Below are 22,919 nucleotides of genomic sequence, written 5' to 3' on the forward strand. Positions count from 1 at the left end.
AATCATACGGAATAAATTATAAGCCTGGAGGGTCGGCCTCTTGTGGAAGCCGGCGAGTTCGCCTCCATCAAGAATTAAAAGAGTTTTTCGGCCGTGCAGAGCCCGAGTTGCGGTCGGTTCATTTTCCACGGTCCGGCGAACCTCTCTTACATAAGTAACAATAATAAAAGTACACCGCGGGGCGAAATCGGTCGAAAAGACACCGAAACACTTTTAAAGCGGTGTCGGTGACACCATTAATTGCAGAGAACGCTCGGCAACTAGAGGCTGCAGTCAATCGTGGCAACCCAGAAAATGAGTAGATTACGCAGACAACAGGTTCAGTCTGGATGGAGCCAAAGAACTTAATTTAATTAACACCGGTAATTGTTGTCGACTCACCCTGGAGGCAATTCCGACTCCAGGGTGGACTTTTTACTTAACTAGAACTTACAATTGTGGCGAAAAGTGGTTCCGCGGAAATTTCTTCTGGTCGAGCGCTGGTCCGCGCTCCCAACTGGCATTCCGACACCCCTTCTGATTTTAATTTATTTATTCGGCCGCACTCGAATGAACCGATATCAACAGGTTAATCATAACAATTGACAAGATGCAATAGCGACGTCTGACGGGTGCATTCTCTGTCTGACACACAGATCGCTGTACACTGGTCGTACCACCGCGACATTCAATTGTCAACTATCAACCAATCGTGCATCGATCCCGCACTAATCTCCATCCGTCGAACTGGCCGAAGTGTGTTTTATAATGGAGAGGTTAGGTTTATTTACACGAAAAGTCGATATCACCCGAAGCCGAACAACCTGCACATCAAAATTGTCTTCCGACGGTGGCGGCCGACCACACGTTAATTCCAGATGGGAATAACGTGTTGCATATGCGGCGACGGTGGCGACGCCTCACTACGCCCACTCGAACTAGGCGCGCAACACGTTTGGACTGGACCTCGGGACTCAGAAACTCATCAAAACTTGAATTTTTAATTAAAACTTGTGCAAAACACTCAAGGGTCTGCTAGATCCAATTGGTTGTAAAATCTGGACACTATACAGATAAAAAGATTCAATGGGGTGTACAGATCTGCACTTGTTTCTCCACTCAAGTTGGATCTTAGGAGGCGACACCTCTTGGCGAACTCGCGCAGATTGTGACAAGAGTCGGGGCTCAGGGGTTTCTCGAGGAGGGACAAAATCGCGTACAGCCAGGCCCCCATTGTCTCTCCAACGCTAGATCCAACTGGAATGGAGTCAAGATGTTTGGAAATGATCTGCAACATGCGAATTTTCGCAGCTTGGGTGTACTGCGTCATCTCAGAAAACTGCGGAGTTTCACTCTTGACTCTGCCCAAAAAAGATTCTTCGTGAAATGACGCGACACTCGATTCTTTTGACATTTTCATTCGTATAAAGTTCCTGAAGTTAGTAAAATCTTCAATTTTTTGTGTTTGCCACTCTCTTGATGGAAGCAAAGATTGGGGTGCTTCTTTGACCGACTTGTCCTACAATCTATCGATATGAGTGGATTATATAATATAAAGATATACCCACCAGTTCCAGTTTAAATGTCTGCTGGTTCTTAAACTTGTTGCGGTCTATGTCAGCTGTGACCCACGTTTTGCACTTGGTGCGCTCATAAACCACATGCTGCAGGTATTCTTCACCTTAAAAAAAAGATTATAAAAAATGAATTTTGTCTCAACGTGGTTAAGTACCTGTTTGAGGAATCTTGTTTGGATTAAAATTCTCCGGCAATTCTACGTGAAGCGCTTTTTTTAAAATGCCGTAACCGTCTTCTTCTTCATCGAAACTGTCTTCGTTGTCGCTCATTTTCTGCTAAATCGACGATTCAACCGATTTTCAATTTTTCAAGTAGAATTACGCCAAATAATTAAATTACACTGCGGTAAATTTTCGAATGGGTTATTTCAATAAAAAATATAGATCTTAATATCAAATTTCCGTTAAAAACTCTTGATTTGTGTTTGTGGGCGTTGAGGAAAAGTAGGGTTATGTTTTGTTAACATAACCTCAAAAATGTGAATTTTCTAGAAAAAATAAGAAATATTTTGCAAGTAGAATAAGTAGATTGTGTAGTAAGTAAGATAAATTAGTTCAGTGTTTCCAGTTTGGAGATAAAGACATTTATTCAAACTTAAACAGTCATTCATTTTCATAATTTTTTCTCAAATATTTTCCCGGCAAAATATTTTATAAGTAGAATAAACAGTTAGTAGTGGTAATAAGCGAGATTAGTAGTGAAGTGTTTCTACTTTCTAGTTTGGGGATAAACTTATTGGGGATACGGTAATTCAGCGTGAAACGACAATTTCCTCGTGTTATTCCTAACCTCAAATATTGTACCGGCACCGGCGAATATTTCACTAGGAGAATTTGTGAAGTACGTTAAGTGTTTCCAATTTGAGATAAACTCATTTATTAAAATCGAAAGGGTCATTCAGTTTGATAATTTTCGTGTGTTTGTGGTAACCTCACATTTTAATATTTGGGGCCCACGATGACGACTATAGTGTGCGACAACTGTGGGGGCACAGATTTCTACAAAGAAAGCGGTTACTTTTTCTGCAACGGTTGCCAGCTCCAATCTCAAGAGGTGCAAGAGTACGTTCACGACGACTTCATCGCCGAAACCAGAGGAAGAACCACAAAAGTCCAGAGTAAGAAATCAGAGCAAACCGAGAGCAAAATAACCAGTTGGGAGTGTTACAACTACATCCTGGTCGGTTTGACCGACGAATTGATCAATCTGGGGGCTGACAAGCACTTGCGATACGTGACGAAAATGTTGTGGTTGCGTTACCTCGAGAGACTGCAGGTGTTCAGAAGTGGGCGAGACGAGTTGCCGAAAGTGCAAGCTGTGCGTAGTGCAATGTAGGTCTTTGATGAGTTGTAGAATCTGGTAAATGTTTGTTGTTGCAGAGACGCTGAGATTGTCTACGGGAAGCTGGCTAAGAAGAAGCGAAAACGCAACAAATCCTCGTCCAGTGAAACCGACACGACTGATCCGTCGTCAGCGAAGCAGGAGAGGATCAGGAGGAAGCGGGCGCTAGTCAAGGCGCAATACGACGAGTTCACCCAAAAATCGCAAGACACTCCTTCGATACATAACGAGACTCTGACAAGCCTCCAGACTAGTTCCGACAAGAGCTCGAAGAAGGCGACGGCTATCTTGTACAACTGCTTCGCCGCGCGAGAGGTGAATCGGATCAAAAGGTCGCGCTATCATGGGAGAAAGCACCGCCACGACTTTCAACACGACTTGAAATGTCACAGGGTCACCTACAACACATTATCGCACAAATATAAAAGAGGCCCCCACATGATTTCACTAAACAAGCTCTACGCAATTCTGTACCTAGCCCTACTCATTATCAAAGACAAGATTCAGTTGAGCGACATGTTCCGATTTATTCACGAGGGACACTTGAGTTTCAACGTTTACAGTCACTTCTTCCCAGAGGAGTTTTCAGACAAGATTCTCAACTTCCATAACTTCGCAAAACACAGCATGTTTGTTAGCGCCCACTTCCGCAAAATTACCTCAGAAATGTCTAAATTTCTACACGTGCACTCCTACGTTTGCCGTCCCGATTTGATGGAGCTGTGCGAGAGGTACTGTCGGGAGTTAAATCTCCCAGACCAAATCTGCTACAGTGTCAAGAACATTTTAGCGCACTCGGGAGTCAGAATGAGCTACCACAAGCGCGGATTAAGTGTGCCCAACTACGAGGGGCGCGTTGTCAGTATTATCTTGTTTGTGGTGAAGTTCTTATTTGGGTTGGACGGAGTTACGGAGTTTGAATTGGGGAAGTACTCGGACATTTTGAACGGAAGCGAGGCAGTCAATCCGAAAATGTTTAACGTGGTGGATTGGTTGAAGCATATCGAGTACAGGGATCTGGTCATGACCAGTCAGCACTTTCCGACGTGTTGCGCCGCCGATGAAGAGGTGGGGAATGTTGGATTGGCGTACAGGATTCTCGGCAAGAAGGAATACCCATCGCAAGTTAAAGCTTCGGCTAAGGACAACTACAAACAAGTGTTGCAGACACTGAAAGATGATCTGGATGATCCAAATTATGTCGACTTTCCAGTCACACTTACTCCGTTTCGGGATTACACAAAAGTGCTCCCCAAAGATGGTTATTTGGAGATTTTGTCCCGGGATTTTTCAGGGGAGCGTTTGGAACACATTCTGAAACCCACGTTGTTTTTGAATATGGTCAACAAGGGTGAAGATCCGGAGGTAGTGCATGGGGGAGCTAATGAAGATTGGGTCCTCGAAACGGTCACGTCTACGAAACACGAAGACAGGCGCGATCTGAGAAAGAGGCGGAAACTAGTGACAGTTGAATTGACTCTAGACAGGAAAAGAATAGTTAACAATCCTGAAAAAAACGATAGTGATAGTAGTGATAGTGAATGTGAGATTAGTAGCGACGTATTCAAGGATAATTTTAACAGAGCTAACATGTGGGTCTTCTATCGACACTTTATGGATTTGAAGAGATACGGCACCGGTATCGTAGATCAGGATCTGAATCTGGACCTAGAGAGAATTCGCGAGGATCTCAGCGCATCGTCTGAAGGTTACCCAAAGCATTACCATCCCTACGAGAGGTTCTGGATGAGGACCAAGATCTACCTAGAGTATCTGAGTCAAAAGGACTGCTCGACATTTTTCGACAAGTTTCCCCACACCTTCCGTCTAGTCTTCAAGGAGTGTCAAAGAATCGTCCAACAAACGCAACAGGAGTTGTTAGAAGAGTACCAAAGGACCGAGCTGATGTTGATTTATCGTGTCAATTACCGCAGGAGGTCCAAGCATGGGAGGGCCACTAAAAACAAACTAATTTCGAAGTATTTAGAAAAGTGTACACAACTATGGTGACGATATATTTTTCCAATAAATTACTTTACAATTACTCGTTTTTAATCGGATCGGCGACTACGTTACTATTTGACTGGAAGAAACCGAAGAACTTTGCCCCTGGTCCGGATTCGGGCCGCGCAGACTGGTTCGCCATGTTTTGGAGCTGCACGCTCAAGTCCTTGATCCTCTCTTCCTTTATGTGTAACAAGTTTTCGAGGTGGTCCACTTTGTTCTTGAGGATCTCCACAGCTTCATTTTTCTCTTCGAGATCCGCTTGCATCTTCTCCAAGACAGCCGTCGGCACCATCCTCTTACTGGGCAAACTATGTACTTTACTCACCGGAGCTGAAAAACAGTTTACTCTGCACACACACCACTTCCCTACTCACAATTGCTCCCTTCTAAATAAAACACTTCGTAATTTTCATCGCCCGTCGACTTGGACTCCACTTTTTTCTTCACCTCCATCAGAAGCTTCTCGATCACTCCCACCTCGGCCTTGGCCAACTGCTCGATCCGTTTCTTGGTCAGAGTGATTCTGATCTTCTTCAACACCTTGTTGTTCAGGGTTTCCCAGTTGATTAGCTTCTGCGAGAAGGAGTTCTTCGGGCTGTAGTTGTGCACTTCCACTAGTTTGGGGTAGTGCTGCTTTAGGATTTCGACGAGGGGTACTGCAAGTTGGTCGGAGTTAGTTTAGGGCGGATTTGGGCCAAGAGTGCTTACGTGCATCTGCAAAATCGCGATTAATGTTACGTTTTGGGCGGGTTATGGAGTGCTCTTCGATCCATTTGTACAACTCTTCATAATCACCATCCATTCTTTTCAGATTTTTCCATAAAAAAAGTTATCAAAAAATGGTTGACATGTAATGTCTAAACTTTTTTGAATTTAGAGTAAATAAAACTGTCACTTGGTTACGAATCTTGTCAGGTACTCTATTAAGTTCATTCAACGTGTAGTGGGACGACAAATCCTCGAGTCGTAGATACTTGTCCAAAAAAGGTAAAACAAGCAGAAAAAGAAAAAGGACTTTTTTTCTCACAAGGTGATAACGTTTTCGATTGTTTTCATCCAACACAAGAGATTATTTATTACCAAAGCCATACCAAAGTAATTTTGGAACAAAAATATTTTGTTAGCAGTATGGACCTTTACATTTACCTATTTATAAGAGATGGAAAATATGCGCGTGAGATCTGCGCATTGTGAGAGAACGGTTGACCGCTTGCACTTATTGAAGTGAAAACTTCTTTAGGCGCGCCCCATACATTTTATTCCCGGGCAGTGAATTAGTTTCATGCGACACGGTAAAATCGTTCGCAACACAAGCGAAAATTGTTCGCAGCTCAGCGAAAATCGTTCGCAGCACGACACGGCAAGCTAAAATCAAGGGAGTTGAGTTTTTTAGCGGAGCGAGCAAAAAACAATCAACTGTGCGTCACTTGTCAATTTTAAATTTTCATTGTACCTACGTTGTGTTGTGACCCGACTGACCTCAGTGCAGAGCTGCAGGAGTAACTGTATATATATATATACAGGATATTTCACGAGTAATAATGAGCCTGACGTAATTTAAAATGCAACCCACATTATATTTCCGAAAAAAGATGGCTACTGTCATTAAAATGTCCGGCTTTTTTTGAAAATGTTTTGTGGGTTGAATTTATTATTCCGTCAGGCTCATTATCACTCGTGAAATACCTTGTATAGTTTTATATAATATAAACGATAAAGACACGACAAATATTGTAAGTTTACAGATGAATGTAGGATTTTTAACTGCAAAATATTATATTATAACATAATTACATAAACATTTTTGTTTTATAATACAAAAATTTCCGATAATATTGCCGAATCTGGAAAAGTGCCCCGAATGCTTGCAGCGTTTCCACGTTGAATGGCAAGGGAAATCCTCTCGAAAAGGATTTAATACGTAATTCTCAATAATTCATCAATTGGAAAAATTTGTGTAGCAAAATGTGAAGAGGAAAATGGACAAATTATCATAATACAGGGTATTGGTATTGCTATGAAAACTTGTGTTGTGTTCATTGTTCAATATTATCGTCAAGAAAATAAAACTTAAATATCCAAACCTAACCTCACAAATTTTGCTAGAATGTACCTCTAAAAGCGGACGTATTTACAGTTTCTATTGAAAAATACAGATTTTTGATGTTTATTTGGATTTAAATAATATTAATTATTTATGCCTTGCTCCTTATTCCTCCAAGTCATCCATAATGACATATTTTTTATAGAATGGGTAGGTACCTACTTGTACTTAAAATCAGTAACGAGGATCATAGAAGTTTTCACTTCTGTTGTGCGGTCTTAAGCACACACTCTTCCATTGGTTTAACTCGTCGAAGTTATTTTACCTAACGGTCAACATCTTTGTTGTCTCACACGACGCAGAATTCCTTTGTGCAGTGACGTCACTGTGCGACAAAGAGCATCCTTATTTGTAAAGGTACTAGAATTTTCTTCTATTTCTTTTTGCTAAAGATTCTTGTCTTGTTGTGGATGCTGGTTCTGGTTTTCTCAGAAAGTGCTAGATGTGTTCACAGCTCTGGTACTTCAAGGTACTCTTGAAAGATTCTCGACTTTACCACTCTGTTTTGTGTTCTGTGTCGATTCTCGTAGCTCTACTGAGAGTACTGAGACTGCGTAATCAGTACTTCAAGATGCTTTTTAACGATTCTCTCGCTTTTTTCAAAACACAAATACAAGATAATTGTATGACGAATTCAACGAACTCTTTGTCTATGAACGAATTTTTTTCTTGACCAATTTGTTTTGACCTAATCTTCCAAAGTTCAATTTCCATAAGAGATACGTTATCGCTAATTTATACAACTGAAATAAGCCAAAAAGAGCCAAATAATGGATGCGCCCCGATTTACGTTTATCTTCGTAACATTGTTAAACAATTCACTTAAACGGAGCTGCCTATCATATCACGAGCAATTTAAATATTTATAATTTATTACGTTCATGTTTGTTTTTAATTGACGCCTCCAGATAAAAACGCGGAGTTTCACCGCACAGCGCTCAAGGTGCGGAAGTAATTAGTAGATTTCCGCCACAATCAGTGCCATTTTAATTAAACCGACGGTATAAAACGATGTAAAATGGAATCTAAACGAGCGACTCGAAAATGCTAATCCTACTCTTTTCTTTGACACTTTTCGGTAAGTTGAGCGCAGTCTGAAAGACCAAATAAATCCTGATTGCAATCCCAGGAGAGTGTGTCTTAAGTCAAAATTACAGCAGAGAGGCTCTTCGAGAGAAGTACCCAAATCTGGGGGCAGCATGGGTACCGATGGGTTTAAAGGAAGACGGTGAATTAGTTGTTGGGTACTTGAGCAGTGACGGGAGTGAGGGGAGGTTTAGTTTGTCACCGGAACCGAGCGAGGTTGTCACTTTTACCCTCTACACCAGGTACTCACCAACACTCAAAGATTTTGTTGTAATTTGCGCACTGCAGGGAACACGTCAATGGTACCACCGCCGACATTGGCAAGATCTTCGACAAAAGCAAACCAACGAAATTCGTGACTCACGGGTGGCTTTCCAGCGGTACTGCTGACACTTGCGTCAAGATCAAAAACGGATTCTTGCAGAAGTACGACGCCAATGTCTTCATAATGGACTGGAGCGAGATTTCCGGTAATGTCATCTACCCCATTCCTATGGCTGCTACCAAAGGGGTCGGAGAGTACTATTCCGAGTTTATCAACAATCTGGTAGACTCTGGAGTCGACCCCCAAACTATCCATCTGGTGGGTCACAGTTTGGGGGCACACGTGTCAGGATTTGCCGCTCGCAGAGTCAAAGGCAAAATCGGGAGAGTCACAGGACTGGATCCTGCTCTTCCAGGCTTCAACAGTCCAGAACTGGTAGACGGAGGTCACTTGAACAAAAGCGACGCAGATTTCGTCGACGTCATCCACACCTGTGCGGGCTATTTGGGGATGAAAATGTCCATCGGAGATGCAGACTTTTACCCCAACGGCGGCAGCGTGCCTCAACCTGGGTGCGGCAGCGTCTTCGAAGTAATCGCAGTGTTGTCATGTCGCTGATTATTCTGAAATCCTTTTCAGATGATTGAAGCTTGCAGCCATGGCCGGAGTTGGGAGTACTTCGCGGCGAGTTTGGTGTCTTCGATTCCTTTCATGGCGTACCGGTGCGACTCCTTCGATACTTTTTTGCAGAAGGAGGAGTGTAAGGAGGAGGGCGTTGCCATGGGGGAACCCACTCCGGTCACAGCGAGGGGAGATTATTATTTGAAAACAGGCGCAGAAGAGCCGTTCGTGGTCAAAGAAGTTAAAAAGAGTGTAGACAATGCGCTTGACAAATAATGAAAGGTTGTCTTAATGTCACAGTGTCCGACAAATCAAAGTCAACAGTGTGTTTGATTTTGCATCGAAATTTTGCACCAAAACATTTTTAATAACAATAAAAAAATTCCACCGACAATAATTTTTAATTGTCTGGACCTTTTACAAAATATACCTATACAGAATGTCCCAGAACTCGCGGATCAAATTTAAACTGTATATCCCTTGATGGTAATGAAGGTGAAAAACGTTTAGAAAAATATTCAGGGTGCAACAGCTTTTTAGTTATGAATTAATCAAATTGACCAATAGAGCTCGATCTAATTTTCCCTTTATGAGAAAATTGAGTACATTCCCTTAATTGCCAAGCAACGTATAATTCGATGAATCATAATAGTATATTATGTTATGAGGAGCAAAAATGAAGTTTTATGTGCTGCGGCTGGTAGATTGGCTGCCGAACGCAGTGAGGCAGTCAAACCAGCCAAAGTACATAAAACCATTTTTGCTCCGAATAACATATACTATTTTTTCTTCAAACCTTCATAACTAATTATTTAAGACATGTTAAGAAACCAGGTAGGAATTTCAAATGATTTAGCTAGTTTACTTTACTGCCGCTCATCAGCGGAGATAATAACTTCACGGACGCCCTCAGCGGAGATAATAACTTTATCTGCCGCTCTCAGCGGAGATAATAACTTTATCTGCCGCTCGTCAGCTCGTTAGATGCCATGACAATGAAGTGACACTTTAGCATTATCAATGCAGCAGGATAATGTCATAATTTACGGACGTTTGAAGAAAAAATTATTTTCAATATTTTAGTGGAGTAACGATAGACAAAAATACGGCGTTATTTCGGAACCGGTAGCAAGAGTTCCGATTGTAATAATTTTTTTTTTTTATGTCATGAATACAAAATACTAAAACCTTTATAGGTTAAAAATTGACGCTCATAGTGGGAAATACAGTCACCGGCACAAAAAGCGACTCATTATGATTTCTTTAATAAATAATCTTATTTTTTTTTATAATAGTTAAATTGGGATATTTTCAAAGATCGGGAGTGCTATGGTCACCATGGCAACTGAATTGTTTTGTTTAAATAAATTATTGAAAAGTTTGCGCTACTTCCATATTGTTTTTGTCGGTTGTTTTACGTGTTAAAATTTTCAATTTAACAATACGAGATACTAATTCAAAATACTGTTCAAATTTTGACAATTTTTTATAACATAAAATTTTTTTCCAAAAAATAACTTTTATCAGTTTTCATTAAAATCTTATTTCCTGTGTTTAATGTTTTGTTTGTCGGATATTCTTTGGCAAAGAATAACTTAAATAGCACCTACCAATACAACATGATACCAAAAAAAAATTCTAAGACAATGAATTACTTAAAATTCAAAGTGAGTCGCGAAGTGAGTCGTTTTTTGTGCCGGTCAGTGTATTTCGGAACACTCGAAAAAAAAATTCAAAAACATGGAATTTAATTGATTTGCATTTATTTTAGTGGTTAAAAAGATGAACTAAACTATTCCGACAACACTTTTTGAAATTATACATCTGACTTTGTTATGAGAACTCTTCAAACGATCATTGTGACGGGTATTGGTAAAAAATATACAAGAAATGCTGAAAGTAAAAATTTACAAATTTATTAAGTGTATTATAAAAATTAAATATTTTCCCCGCTTTCATCCTCTTCTATGTCATTTTCATCTAAAATTGTTGATGGTGGGCAATTACAAAGGCCTATTTTTGAACACGTTGTTTTTCAGGAATGGAAAAACAAAATAATCAAGGCAAGTTGTTGGTACAGTTGGGAGTAAAAAAAAACGGATATCAAAATTGTGACATTTTCAAAAATTCAATATAACCCATTCTTTATTGTCAATGTGACAGTTTATTACAACTGGAACATTTGAAGAATTGATCAGACGTACCTACTACATATCTTGTCAAAAATAAATTACTCCCTATATTTCGAACTTTTAGAGAAATAACGTTTTTCATGTTGTGTAACTAAAATTTTCAGAAGTAATTTTGAATGCCTAAGGTTGGTTACTATGAATTGAGGGATTAGGTAAGTTCAATTAAATATGCCGACAGAAACCAAAATTGATTGTGAAACGAAAAATCATCTATCACTTAGCGAGGCACTATAGTCCATTTTTTAATTATAGTCCGATGTATCAATTAAAAAGCAGAACAACTGTCATATTGCTATCTCTTTTCAACATAATGTAAACAAACTATTGAATTCTTGTACGTATTGTATTAAGCGTGTCCCACTATGCATCTCGCTTTAGCATGTGCGATTAGAGCAAGACGCGAATTGTACGTTTATTCCATTAGCGACGTCAAATTTTTAGGTTACGTTTTAACCACGTTATTTGGGATAATTTTGTTTAATTTTGCTTGAAATGTCCTCCGTATGATGCCAACGAAAAGCATGTGGACAGATCCTTTTACAGAATTTGTAAATTGCAAAAACAATATTGGAATTGCGCGGAAACTTGCAAGACTGGAAGTTAACAGGTAAGGGGGTAAACTAATTCATAGAGGTTGTTTTGTGTTCATGGCGTTGCCGAAACAAAATCTAGGAAGAAAGAAAGACAGTCTAAACGTGGTTGTTTAGTGCTGTTTTCAACAATTTTTAATATATCTGACCTATTAGTTCATATGTAAATAGTTATCAAAAGCATTCTGAAGGGAGCGGTTTTTTGAAAGATAAAATTAAAACGGAGGAATGAATTTGCAGAAATACCAAGAAAGCACGAAAGAACACAATATCTGTCTCATGTTGCCTAAATAAATTTTCAAATATTGGTAGAACCATGCACTGCTGTCAAATGTCGAAAACAGACGCAGGTCATGTCGACTTCTTGACTCGGACTAAGCTCATCGGACTATAATAAAAAAATGGACTATAGTCATTAATTTGCAACTGTGACAAGGAATTAGCCACAGCCTTACATTTTTGAGATATCTTTTGTCTGCCACAGAAACCACAGAAACCTAGTAACGAATATCTCTACATCCTAGAGAGTAATTTATTTTTGACACGATTGTAGCACAGTTATTAACTAAACTGTCACAATCAGTCTAAATAAGTTTAAATGTAGGAAGGGCGGTTTCACACTTATGACTGTTATGTCAAAAATTATGTCTGGTTTTTTTACTCTCCACTGTAAGTGCCTTGAAAGTCCGGAAACTTTTGTTGAAATTCCTCGAAAACTACAGGTGTTGAATAGGACGATTCGCCGTTTCTGAAGTAACACTGCACAATGAAAATTTTTTGCTCTGAACATATTGCAATAGCAATTTTAATAGTCAATAATTAAATTAATAATGACAGTTCTCCATTGTAATGACATCTGATGACATTTGAATTACATTTTTACGTGTTGCCAACTGAAGCGTATTAATCACGGACCTCTGGATTTTTTTTATTTTCGATCGCATGGTATTACTAAACACTTTTTTGACAAAAATCATCAAAAATAATTATATATTTTCTTCAAAAAATGCTAACAATGCGATTCTAAAAGACAAACTGAACGTGTTTCTATCTGAGCCGGTCAATACCGGGCTACCGAATATCTGCCTATTGTTCTTCTTTTTCCACATACAATTCATTCCAAACAAGTTTCAATATAACAATATACTCTTCCCAAAGTCATTCTATATTGTTCTCTAGTACGGAGTGATCAAGAATGACTGAGTCTGTTGGTAACAATGAAATTTTGCAAATTTAAAATTTACCAACGAAGGTTAATTTTTGTAATAGTATAAACATAACCTGCATAACCAAGAATGTTTTTAATGTCATCTCAAGTTAAAAAATTCGGTCAGTGCGTGGTCAGTGCCAATTACTAGACAAAAATCACCAGTATTTTCAATTGTTTCATTGCCAACAGACTCAGTCATTGTTGATCACGCTGTATTTTTCTTGCGAAAGTAACGATTTCTAACTGGAAAATTTCAATTCTTATAAATAAACAATAAATTAATGAAATAAACAATGAGCGGCAATTTTTAACCTATAAAGGTTTTAATATGTTTTATTTATAACACATTAAAAAAATTTCGTTCAAATCCGAGCTCTTGCTACCGGTTCCGAAATAAAAACCTAACGTTACTCCATTATTTATCTGGTCGACTTGTCGGAGCAGACGTCAAAAGTGACAGCTACTTTTGAAATAACCAAAAATGGGATAATTTCGCCAAAGGCAGGTTAACAAATGTATAGAATCTAAATCAGGGAACGCAAGAAGTTTCTTCTTCCGGCAATGAATGAAATATGGTTTGTTATGACTTATGAGTGAAAATTTCCAGAGCAATTGTAACCTTGAGGGGTATGGAAAATTGCCGGGAGGGATAGATCTACCGTGGATATGATCACAATTGAACCTTTCTTGATGGAAGGTAAAATGGCGACGTAGTAAAAAGTGAAATATGCAAGGCCTGTGAAGTGAATTGGAATCACAAGAAATTTATCCTGATTCCTGTGCATACACTCTGCATCTGCAACGTATTAGCGCAGCTACACGAGCGGGATTCGTCATCGTCGAAATGAAAGAAAAGACTTACCTATTTAACCTATTTATTTTAGCATCATTATTAGTAAAAATTTAAGATCAAATTTTATAACTTAAACGATGTAGAATAATTTATAACAAGTGTTCAAAATGACCACCTTTCATCTGAAGGAATAGGCGAGCTCGTTTTATTAAATTTTTCCTTGCCAGTCTAAGCATATTCGTGAATTTGGTCATTTAGTTCTTCTAAAATATTGATAGGTTGGCGGTAAATATAGTTCTTCAAATACAGGGTTATTCACGAGAGGGGTACGTCTAAATTTTTATTTTGCCGCAACCAACAATACCAATGGCAGTAACTACTAAATCAAATGTGTTATTTCTTTTAAATTAGAAATCAAAGTAAGTTGGATAGATTTGTGAGAAATGTCAGATTGACAGATAACCTGTATTTAATAAAAATTCAACAAATAAATTAACAAATTAATTTAGTGTAAAAGGTGTTCGAAGTGTCTACCATGGGCTTCTAAACATCCGCAGAGGCGACAGAATTCTTTCCACACTCTCCATAAATGAGGAGCATGTCAGTCTTTCCTTCGTTATTGAAAAAACACATTTTTCAAATTAGCAAAGATTTTTTGCTTTAACGTCAAAGAGACAGAACTAAGAGCCATCGTGGATTCAGTTATAATTATTTTCAAAATTTTGTTGCAATTGTTGCAATGTGTACAATGGGTTGCTGTAAAGAAAATTCAGAAATACCCCTCTCGTGAATAACCCTGTATACTACTTCTACCATCGTCATCAAAGGACTGAAGAACAGCATCTGGCGTTCTAACTTCTCGCGGGGGACCACCAACTTCTTGTCAGGTAGGCACCAAGGACCCAGTGCCTCGAGCACGATCCACCAACCATAATTTGGATGTGGCAAACGTCGTGGAAAACGTATTGCATATTCCCTTGCATCCTCACGTGCATTGCGCCCGCACTCTCCATTTCGGCATACTCTGCAGCTGTATTCATGATTTCAATTTATGAAGTTTGACAATTTCGAATTAAATTATAACTTGTCGTTGTCAAAATCTTCACAGTTGCCCAAACATTTACTGGAAATTCCATACCATTCTTACTAGAAAATTATGTTGCTAGGCAATTCAAACTGTTGGTTAAATTTACGTGAAATTCAAATTAACAGCGTCCTTCTGATTGGTCAACTTTAATTATTCATTACACAGAATCGATTATACCCTGTCCTTTTTTTAAACGCTATTGCTTTCAGTTATCACCAAGGAAAACGCACTGTAAGTTTGATCCGAGAGTTCTGGGACACCTGTATAACCACACGTCGAGTTGCTTTGCAATATATAGATATAATATGTTAAAAAACGGCATTCGTTGCAATCACGACCAGTTTATTAATCATTTTGTTGACCTTGACTTGGAACTATAAAAGGATAATATACATAATAGTGTGGCAGTGTTAATTGATAATGGTGTAGAACTACAGTGAAATGGTTGTGGTGCTTGTAATCTTAGCAACAATAATCCTCTCCATTACTATCGTTGTGGCGCTTGCAATCTTAGCAGCAATAATCCTCTCCGTTGCTATAAAAATCTATTTTAAAGTGACCACAAGATGGTGTCCAAGTGCAACGTGTTTGGTAGGCAAAGTTGCAATTGTGACCGGAGCCAACACAGGTGACTTTACCATTTGACAATATGAGACTTGGAACGTTCTTGCTCGCAGGTATTGGCTACGGGATCGCTCTAGATTTTGCCAAAAGAGGAGCCAAAGTAATTCTGGCTTGCCGAAATCTGAACAGAGCTGAAGAGGCTCGTCTTAAAATAATAAACGAGAGTGGAAACGCCAACGTTGTTGTAACACTCCTCGATCTTAGTTCGTTTGAGTCGGTGGACAACTTTGTGAATACTGTGACGGAATGTGAAGAGCGTTTGGATATTTTGGTAAACAATGCGGCAATTATCGAGTTCGATGGTTGCAGGTTGAGCAAAGATGGATACGTGCTGATCAGACAAGTAAACTATTTTTCCGTTTTTCTCTTGACGCTTGGACTTACAGGTTTGAAAGTATTTTTATTTCGCAAAATAATACCTACATAGTTTCATAATGGCAGGTTTAATGGAAAGAAACGAATCGAGTCGCATCGTGAATCTGTCGTCGATGATGGCAAAGTTTGTCTGTAATTTTAAAGTTAACGAACTGTACCAGTTTTCGGGAACCTTGAACGACTACAGCCTAACAAAATTGTGTATCAACTTGTTTACCATTGAGCTCGCCAACAGGTTGAAGCAAACTGGAATTAGCGTATATTCTGTCAATCCAGGCAGTGTTGATACAGATATACTTACGGGTAGATACACACCTGGACCCTTGATAATTATGGTCAAGTTCCTTATGCGCTTCTGTTTAAAAGTAAAACGTTTCAAATTCTGTTTGTAAGGTTTTCTACTTTTTTAAATTGCGTAGACGGTCGAAGAAGGCGCGCAGACTCCTATATACTGTGCTGTTACGAAAGGAATCGAAATGTACAGTGGTGAACATTTTGAAGAGTGCAGAAAAGTTGATAGATATCGCACAGTCAAGGTTCCGGAACTTCCGAAGAAACTTTGGGACGTTACCGAAGATATTCTTAGGTTGCAATTGGAAAACGTGAAGATTAAATTTTGAGAAAGAGCAGACGATGGGAGAGATTCCCATATTTCTCAACTAAAAACTACTTTTATATCTTTGCGTTTTGAATTTTGTCATTCTTTGCTTAAATATATAAAAAATATAAAAAATATGTTGACAGCATTTTTTGTTGCGAAAAATCGTTACTTTTTAATTTCCGAATTGATTCTTGTTTATCTTTCTATCTATATTGCTCTGCTATTCTATTCCTTCAACTCAGATACATTTCTCATTTTTCTAATTCACGCTACGTCCCCTTAACCTATCTTTTTGCAATTAAAATAAACCCTCTACCCATGTTTCTACCAGCCCCACTATCTCAAATTGTCTCAATTGTAGTCTCAAGATTCTCTTTTTTTTTTTAACCCGCTACATTCTAATAGAATACTCTCACTTTTGCCGTCTTCGTTATTTCTTTTGCTGGTGCCATCCCCTTCGTATCCTCTCTCTTGTGTTCCCCTTTGTGCTTCTTTTCCGGATCCCGCTTTCTTTATTCATTTACCTTTTTCTTTCTGTCCTTTTTCCATTTCCGTCGTCTCCGTTTTCTCCACCTCACATTCATCCCCTTACTGAAAAACCTCTCCCATGGCCGACTAAAACTGACTGTAGCTACGCTATACCGGGTAATTCAGATTGGTATTCGCGCCCCTATATCATATTAATTTTAAGAAAAAAGTATAGCAAACCATATACCGGGTGTAGAATTGGTTTACGAGACATAGGATTTTACATGTAAAAATAAAGAGCTTCAATTATTGGCTCCCCTAATAATTTTACGGCAAAATAGTTAAAATGAAAGTTGAAGAGAATTAAGATTTAAATTGCTGTCTAATTTTAGTCTTACTTTTTTTCTAACATCTTGTGGTACTGAAAGAAAGGCAAGAAAAAAGTTGACACAAAACAGTAAAAAGTACTACTAAGCATGAAATTGTATTTATTTCTTTAAATGTTATTATGGAGGATCTTTTTAAGCAACTTCCAAGCAACATTTGCTTCAGGTTTCCCAGAGCGATCAATTCCTGCCACAGAAACAATTGGAAGAATTGTAGAGAAGTTTGAGCATGAAAGATACCTTTTCATTCATCCTGTAGTCCTGTACGACTTCGTTTGAAGGGCAAATTAAAAGACAATTAAATAATAGAGAAACCATCCGACAAATACATAGTATTTTAAAAGTCAAATTTCATGGCTAGTGCTACTTTTTAGTATTTTTGTGTTAACTCCTCTCTTGCTTTTCTTTCAGTACCACAAGATGTTAGAAAAAAACAAAGAGTGGAATTAGACAGTATTTTTAATTCTCTCTAACTTTCATTTTAACTATTTTGGCATAAAATTATTAAGGGAGCCAATATTGAAACTCTTTATTTTTACATGTAAAATCCTATGGGCCAGTTTATAGAAAGAGAATTAAATATTTAATTCGAATTAAATTTTAATGCGCGATTAACCCATGAATCCGAAATTTCGATTGGTTCATTTTGATCACGTGTTCAGTTAATCTCCCATTTGATTACGATTAACTTAATTTCGCTTCTGTAAACTAGCCCTATGTCTCGTAAACTAATTCTACACCCGGTATATTTGTAAATCGCTTATGAAACTACAATAGATGACGTTGTCAAATCTTCTCTACGATGACATATGTCAAAGTTACAGTCAACTTTTTTTTCTAAATAGTACATTATACATTTCTTAGTCTGTTCTTGTAAAGCTTTTTTTCTACATTTGAATGTGTAAAAAAAGTTGATACTTCCAATAGGAAAAAATCGAGAAAAAAATAAAATAATTTTATTTAATTTATTCGAAAGTGTTATTTTCTAAAACAAGCTAGTTAGCCATGGAGACAATTGAATTTTGACATTAATAGCGTCAATTATTAAAGTACCTACATTTAAATAAATAGCTATGTTATAACCTACATTTAAATAAATAACTATGATATAACATCTGGCTTCGAAACCTAACTTCTTCCTGACTATACCGCTTTGAATGCATACACGATGAAAATATGTACTTATAATCTATTTCAAAATCAAAAATCCACCAACACTGCATTCTATCTCGAAAATACAACCGACAACGTCGCCAACTTTTGTTTTTAGTGTGTCTGCAAGTATCAGAAAAAAGTGTGGTTATGAAAGAAAACTGTTGACAGTTGTTTAGGTCTTAATTCATCGCGTTTTTTTATTCTCATTTTTTTATATCACTCAAAAGTTATGATACCTTTTTGTACATATAATAATTATTTTGTGTTACGTAAATAAACTCAACGGTTCAATGTCAAATTTTGGCGGGAGGTTGGGCCAACCCAAAAAATTAAATTTATTCTAGGGATTTCTTTTTTTCTGCCAACATAATTCAACAGATGGTGGATTTTTGATTTTGAAACAGATTATAGTTGAATTTTGATAGTGCATGAATGACATGATGAGTCTTGGGAATCGTATTCAAATTATTAGCTGAGTATGCAAAATTCGCATAAGTGTAAATTCTAATATTCCAATAAAGTAAATTCAGGATGGATCGGGTATTTCACGGTCAAATAATTTTATTTTTTGGCTATGTAATTCTTGAAATAGTGAGATGCAGGGAACCAACATAACGCGAATTTAGCATAGTAAATTCAGTATGGATTTGGTATTTCGTCCGAGTCTCAGTTTTCTGGCCGAGGCGCACCCGAGGCTTAAAACAAACAAGGTCAAATAATTTTATTTTTTGGCTACGTGCTTGTCTTGTAAATAGTGACATGCAGTGAACCAACATAATGCGAATTTACAAATGTTTGGCTAACTAGCTCTTTTTAGAAAATAACGCTTTCGAATAAATTAAATCATATTTTATTATTTTTCTCGATTTTTTTCTGATGTGTGTCAACTTTTTTTACACATTCAAATGTAGAAAAAAAAGCTTTACGAGAATAGGCTAAGAAATGTATAGTGTACTATTTAAAAAAAAAGTTGACTGTCTTAATTTTGACATATGTCATCGTAGAGAAGATTTGACAACATCGCCTATTGTAGTTTCACAAGCGATTTACAAATATATATGGTTTGCTATACTTTTTTCTTAAAACAAAAAAGATGTAGGGGCGCGAATACCAATCTGAATCACCCGGTATACAGTGAGTTTTTTTTAAGACTGGCCATAGGGTTTTACATGCTAATTTTTCAACCCCCTGTTAACTTATATTTTTGTGAACATTAAGCCTAGCGCTCTTTTTAGATTAAACAATAATATTATCTAGTCATTTACTTCATTTCCTGATACTTAATACGTTTCCCCCATATCGTTTTCTGCAAAGCCAGTCGATTTTTCTGACGACTGCTGCGCCGCCTCGCGGAGGCAGCGCGCAGCTTTCAGTTAGTGTTTTCAAAATTCCGCCTGTCACCTGTCTTGATATGTAATACATGTATAATACATGTATCACTTATTAAAACACAGGAATTTTTGAAATTTTCGCATTCAAGTGTACAATAAATCATGCAAATAATAACTTGCGGCTTTCAGTCGATTGATACGAGCTGTACACGGAAAATAACTTGTCCAGTCATTTCGATTCGAAATTTAGAGAAATATTGGCGCCTCAAAACAGCAATCTTTATACATTGTTGCTATATTTTAAATACAAATGAGTAAGTTCAACGACAAAATTTCGCTTCAGAACGTTTTTAGTGTGATTTTTGAGATTTGGCGATTAAAATAGTATATTATGATACAAGTTTATAAGGAAGCCTTTAAAGCACGCGCGACGAGTTTAAGAGCACGACGCGTAGCGGAGTGCTTTTAACGTCGCAAGTGCTTTAAAGGCCCTTATAAACGTGTATCATACGCTATTTTTTATTATACCTGCACTACAATCTGAAAATCATAGCAAAAAAAGTAAATTGAATTACCTTTTCTGAGGTAATCTGTGTCATTAATCGTTGATATAGAAATGGTCAATTGTTGTTGTTTCGTTGCTATCATAGATCGTGTATCAATGTCTATTTATTATTGTTCAAAATGTAGGTGAATTTGTTGTTACCTAAGCAACCTTTAAAGCTCGGCGTGCTTGAATCGCCTGTTTTCGCACGCTCGGGTGTGCTTAAAACGGCGATTCTGATGCAGGTATAATAAAAACATATTTAAAAAGAGGAACTAGCGCGATTTTAATAGTACATATTTGGAACATTCTCATTGCCAAAGAGTAATTTCATGCACAAAATTGCGATTTTTTGTCTATTCTCCTAAAGATCAAGTGCATATTAAGATGCAACGAAATAAAAATGTTTTGATGACAATAATTCCTAACATTCAATGGTTTTACTTCAAGTACTTTGTCCAGTATATTTAACGCACTACATTATTAATTATTAATGCAATTGAAATTAACTTCGTTATGCGTCAACTGTTTATTTATTGTATAAAAAGTAACAATTAATTGTTGTTTTTTAATTCTCACGAATAAGAGGTTCTTTGTTGTTAACAACATGCCAAATATATATATATATATATTATATTAAGCCCTTTATTCCCGGCTGGGACATAGGGAAGAAACAAATTTTCTCCATTCGTTTCTGTCTCTCGCAATATACCCCATCTCTGCCACAGATTTATTGGTCTCCCTCAGCGTGGATCTCTTCCAAGTTTCTTTTGGTCGTCCGATCTTCCTTCTCCCTATTGGGTTCCAGTAGAGTGCTCTTTTACATATCTCTTTGTCGTCTTTTCTTAACGTGTGCCCCATCCATCCCAGTTTCCTTTTCCTAATTTCGTGTGCTATTTCTACTTGTCCGGTCTTCATCCATAATTCTTCATTGGTTATAGTGCGGGGCCACCAAATTTTCAATACAGTTCTTAAGCATCTGTTTATGAATACTTGGAGTTTATGTTTTATGCCTTCTGTCACTGTCCAGGACTCACATCCATATAATAGAACAGGTTTCACCATTGACGAGAAAATTTTGAGCTTTGTTTCTGTAGTAGTACTGCTGGATCGCCAAATTTTGCTTAGTCTTACAAATACACTACGTGCTTTTGAAACACGTGAAGTTACATCCTTCAGGACTCCTTCCTCCCCTGATATTATACTTCCAAGATATGTGAAATCCTCCACCTCTTCTATGATTTCAGAGCCTACTTCTATACTTGTTGCTGCCTTTGTGTTCAAGCGCATGATCTTCGTCTTGATTTTATTAATTTTTAGACCCGCTTTTTCAGACGTTCTACTTAGGTGATCAATTTTTTCTTGTAGTTGTTTCCCATTCTGGGAGAGTAGGCATATGTCGTCGGCAAAATCGAGATCTTCTAGGTTCTCCTCAAAGGTCCACATTAATCCCCTTTTCTTATCTTGGACTGTTGTTTTTAGGACTTCGTCAATAACCACTAAAAACAAAAGTGGCGAAAGGATGCAGCCCTGGCGGACCCCTGTACTGGTCTCGAACTCTTCGGATAGTGTACCCTCATGCAATATCCTACATTTGTAGCCATTATATCCCTCTTTAATAAGATTGACAAACTTCTGGGGAAGGCCTTTATTCGTAAGTGCTGCCCACATACATTTTCGGTCTATGGAATCGAAGGCCCTTTCATAGTCTACAAAGAGAAGGTATAGGGGAGATTGATACTCCATCGATTGTTCTACTATTATCCTCAACGAAACAATCATATCTCTACATGCTTTTCCCGACCTGAAACCACTCTGTTCTTTCCGTAATTCTTTATCTAATAATTTTACTATTCTATTTAATATTATCTTGTTGAAGGTCTTGCTAACAATGCTGAGTAGTGTTATACCTCTCCAACTGCTGCAGAGTTTTAAATCACCTTTCTTTGGTAGTTTTACAACCACTCCGGTCTTCCATTCGTCAGGGAATACTTCCTCTATCCATACTCTTCTAAACAGTGGTAACAACATTTTTGCAGTGGTGTCTGTGTCGACTTTAAGCATTTCACTTCTGATTTGGTCAATCCCTGGTGCCTTTCCATTCTTACAGCTTTGTATTGCTTCCTTTAATTCCTCAATAGTTGGTGGTTCTGTATTTATTTGCAGGTCTGGTTGTTTCGCTGTTGTTAGAGCGTCTCTATTAGTTCTCGCCATGTTCAAAGTTTCTTTAAAATATTCTGTCCACCTTTGTAATTGTTCTTCGGTTGTAGTTAAAACTTTACCATTTTTATCCTTAATTAATTTTTGTGATCTTTTGGTTCCACTTATTCTTCGGACATTATTAAATAGTGTTCTTGTGTCTCCCCTCTCAGCTGCCTTTTGTGCTTCTTGTGCTATGCTCTCCATGTGTGCTCTCTTGTCTCTTTTTATCTTCTTTTTAATATCAGCTGCCACTTTTGAATATTCTTTTTGTATCTGGTCGTAGTTCTCTCTCGTTTTTGCTGATAGTCCTCTTTTCTTTAATTCTCTTCTCTCTTTAATTTTATTCCAAGTGTCTTGGCTCATCCATTCTCTTTTCTTGC

At 37.7% G+C, this 22,919-nt stretch overlaps 6 protein-coding genes across 8 annotated transcripts in view; 3 read left to right on the forward strand and 3 right to left on the reverse strand.

The window, feature by feature from the left end:
• Positions 1-755, reverse strand: part of tws (protein phosphatase 2 regulatory subunit tws) — a 36,550-nt gene extending 35,795 nt beyond the window's left edge. Inside the window, exon 1 of one of the 2 annotated variants that reach the window (XM_069043263.1) lies at positions 434-755. In XM_069043263.1, coding sequence (XP_068899364.1) covers positions 434-503 — 70 coding nt within the window. In that variant the 5' untranslated portion in view covers positions 504-755. The remainder of the gene's footprint in view (positions 1-433) is intronic. The other variant, XM_069043262.1, reaches the window with a different exon arrangement.
• A 211-nt stretch (positions 756-966) lies between these two features.
• On the reverse strand, positions 967-2,015 carry Gem2 (Gemin 2). The gene is made up of 4 exons (XM_069043271.1): positions 1,897-2,015; positions 1,712-1,829; positions 1,548-1,660; positions 967-1,498 (listed from the first exon to the last, which is right to left on the reverse strand). The coding sequence occupies exons 2-4, from the start codon at positions 1,824-1,826 to the stop codon at positions 1,004-1,006; spliced, it is 723 nt and encodes a 240-aa protein (XP_068899372.1). The 5' UTR covers positions 1,827-1,829; positions 1,897-2,015; the 3' UTR covers positions 967-1,003.
• A 35-nt stretch (positions 2,016-2,050) lies between these two features.
• On the forward strand, positions 2,051-4,942 carry TAF1B (TATA box-binding protein-associated factor RNA polymerase I subunit B). Its single transcript, XM_069043259.1, has 2 exons — positions 2,051-2,888; positions 2,937-4,942. The coding sequence occupies exons 1-2, from the start codon at positions 2,515-2,517 to the stop codon at positions 4,906-4,908; spliced, it is 2,346 nt and encodes a 781-aa protein (XP_068899360.1). The 5' UTR covers positions 2,051-2,514; the 3' UTR covers positions 4,909-4,942.
• On the reverse strand, positions 4,893-5,755 carry LOC138127305 (sperm flagellar protein 1-like). Its single transcript, XM_069043272.1, has 3 exons — positions 5,614-5,755; positions 5,280-5,561; positions 4,893-5,235 (listed from the first exon to the last, which is right to left on the reverse strand). The coding sequence occupies exons 1-3, from the start codon at positions 5,705-5,707 to the stop codon at positions 4,940-4,942; spliced, it is 672 nt and encodes a 223-aa protein (XP_068899373.1). The 5' UTR covers positions 5,708-5,755; the 3' UTR covers positions 4,893-4,939.
• Positions 5,756-7,712: 1,957 nt separating this feature from the next.
• On the forward strand, positions 7,713-9,391 carry LOC138127302 (lipase member H-like). Of its 2 annotated transcripts, none has more exons than XM_069043267.1 (4): positions 7,713-8,087; positions 8,139-8,337; positions 8,384-8,951; positions 9,000-9,391. In XM_069043267.1, the coding sequence occupies exons 1-4, from the start codon at positions 8,054-8,056 to the stop codon at positions 9,255-9,257; spliced, it is 1,059 nt and encodes a 352-aa protein (XP_068899368.1). In that variant the 5' UTR covers positions 7,713-8,053; the 3' UTR covers positions 9,258-9,391. The 2 variants fall into 2 exon arrangements, with proteins under 2 accessions (XP_068899368.1, XP_068899369.1); XM_069043268.1 differs by having other exon boundaries at positions 8,167-8,337.
• A 5,682-nt stretch (positions 9,392-15,073) lies between these two features.
• LOC138127147 (retinol dehydrogenase 11-like) lies at positions 15,074-16,596 on the forward strand. The gene is made up of 4 exons (XM_069043018.1): positions 15,074-15,481; positions 15,531-15,863; positions 15,919-16,217; positions 16,272-16,596. The coding sequence occupies exons 1-4, from the start codon at positions 15,295-15,297 to the stop codon at positions 16,470-16,472; spliced, it is 1,020 nt and encodes a 339-aa protein (XP_068899119.1). The 5' UTR covers positions 15,074-15,294; the 3' UTR covers positions 16,473-16,596.
• The last annotated feature ends 6,323 nt before the right edge of the window (positions 16,597-22,919 follow it).

Source organism: Tenebrio molitor, chromosome 3 (genome assembly GCF_963966145.1).
Source record: "Tenebrio molitor chromosome 3, icTenMoli1.1, whole genome shotgun sequence".
NCBI classification, from domain to species: Eukaryota; Metazoa; Arthropoda; class Insecta; order Coleoptera; family Tenebrionidae; genus Tenebrio; species Tenebrio molitor.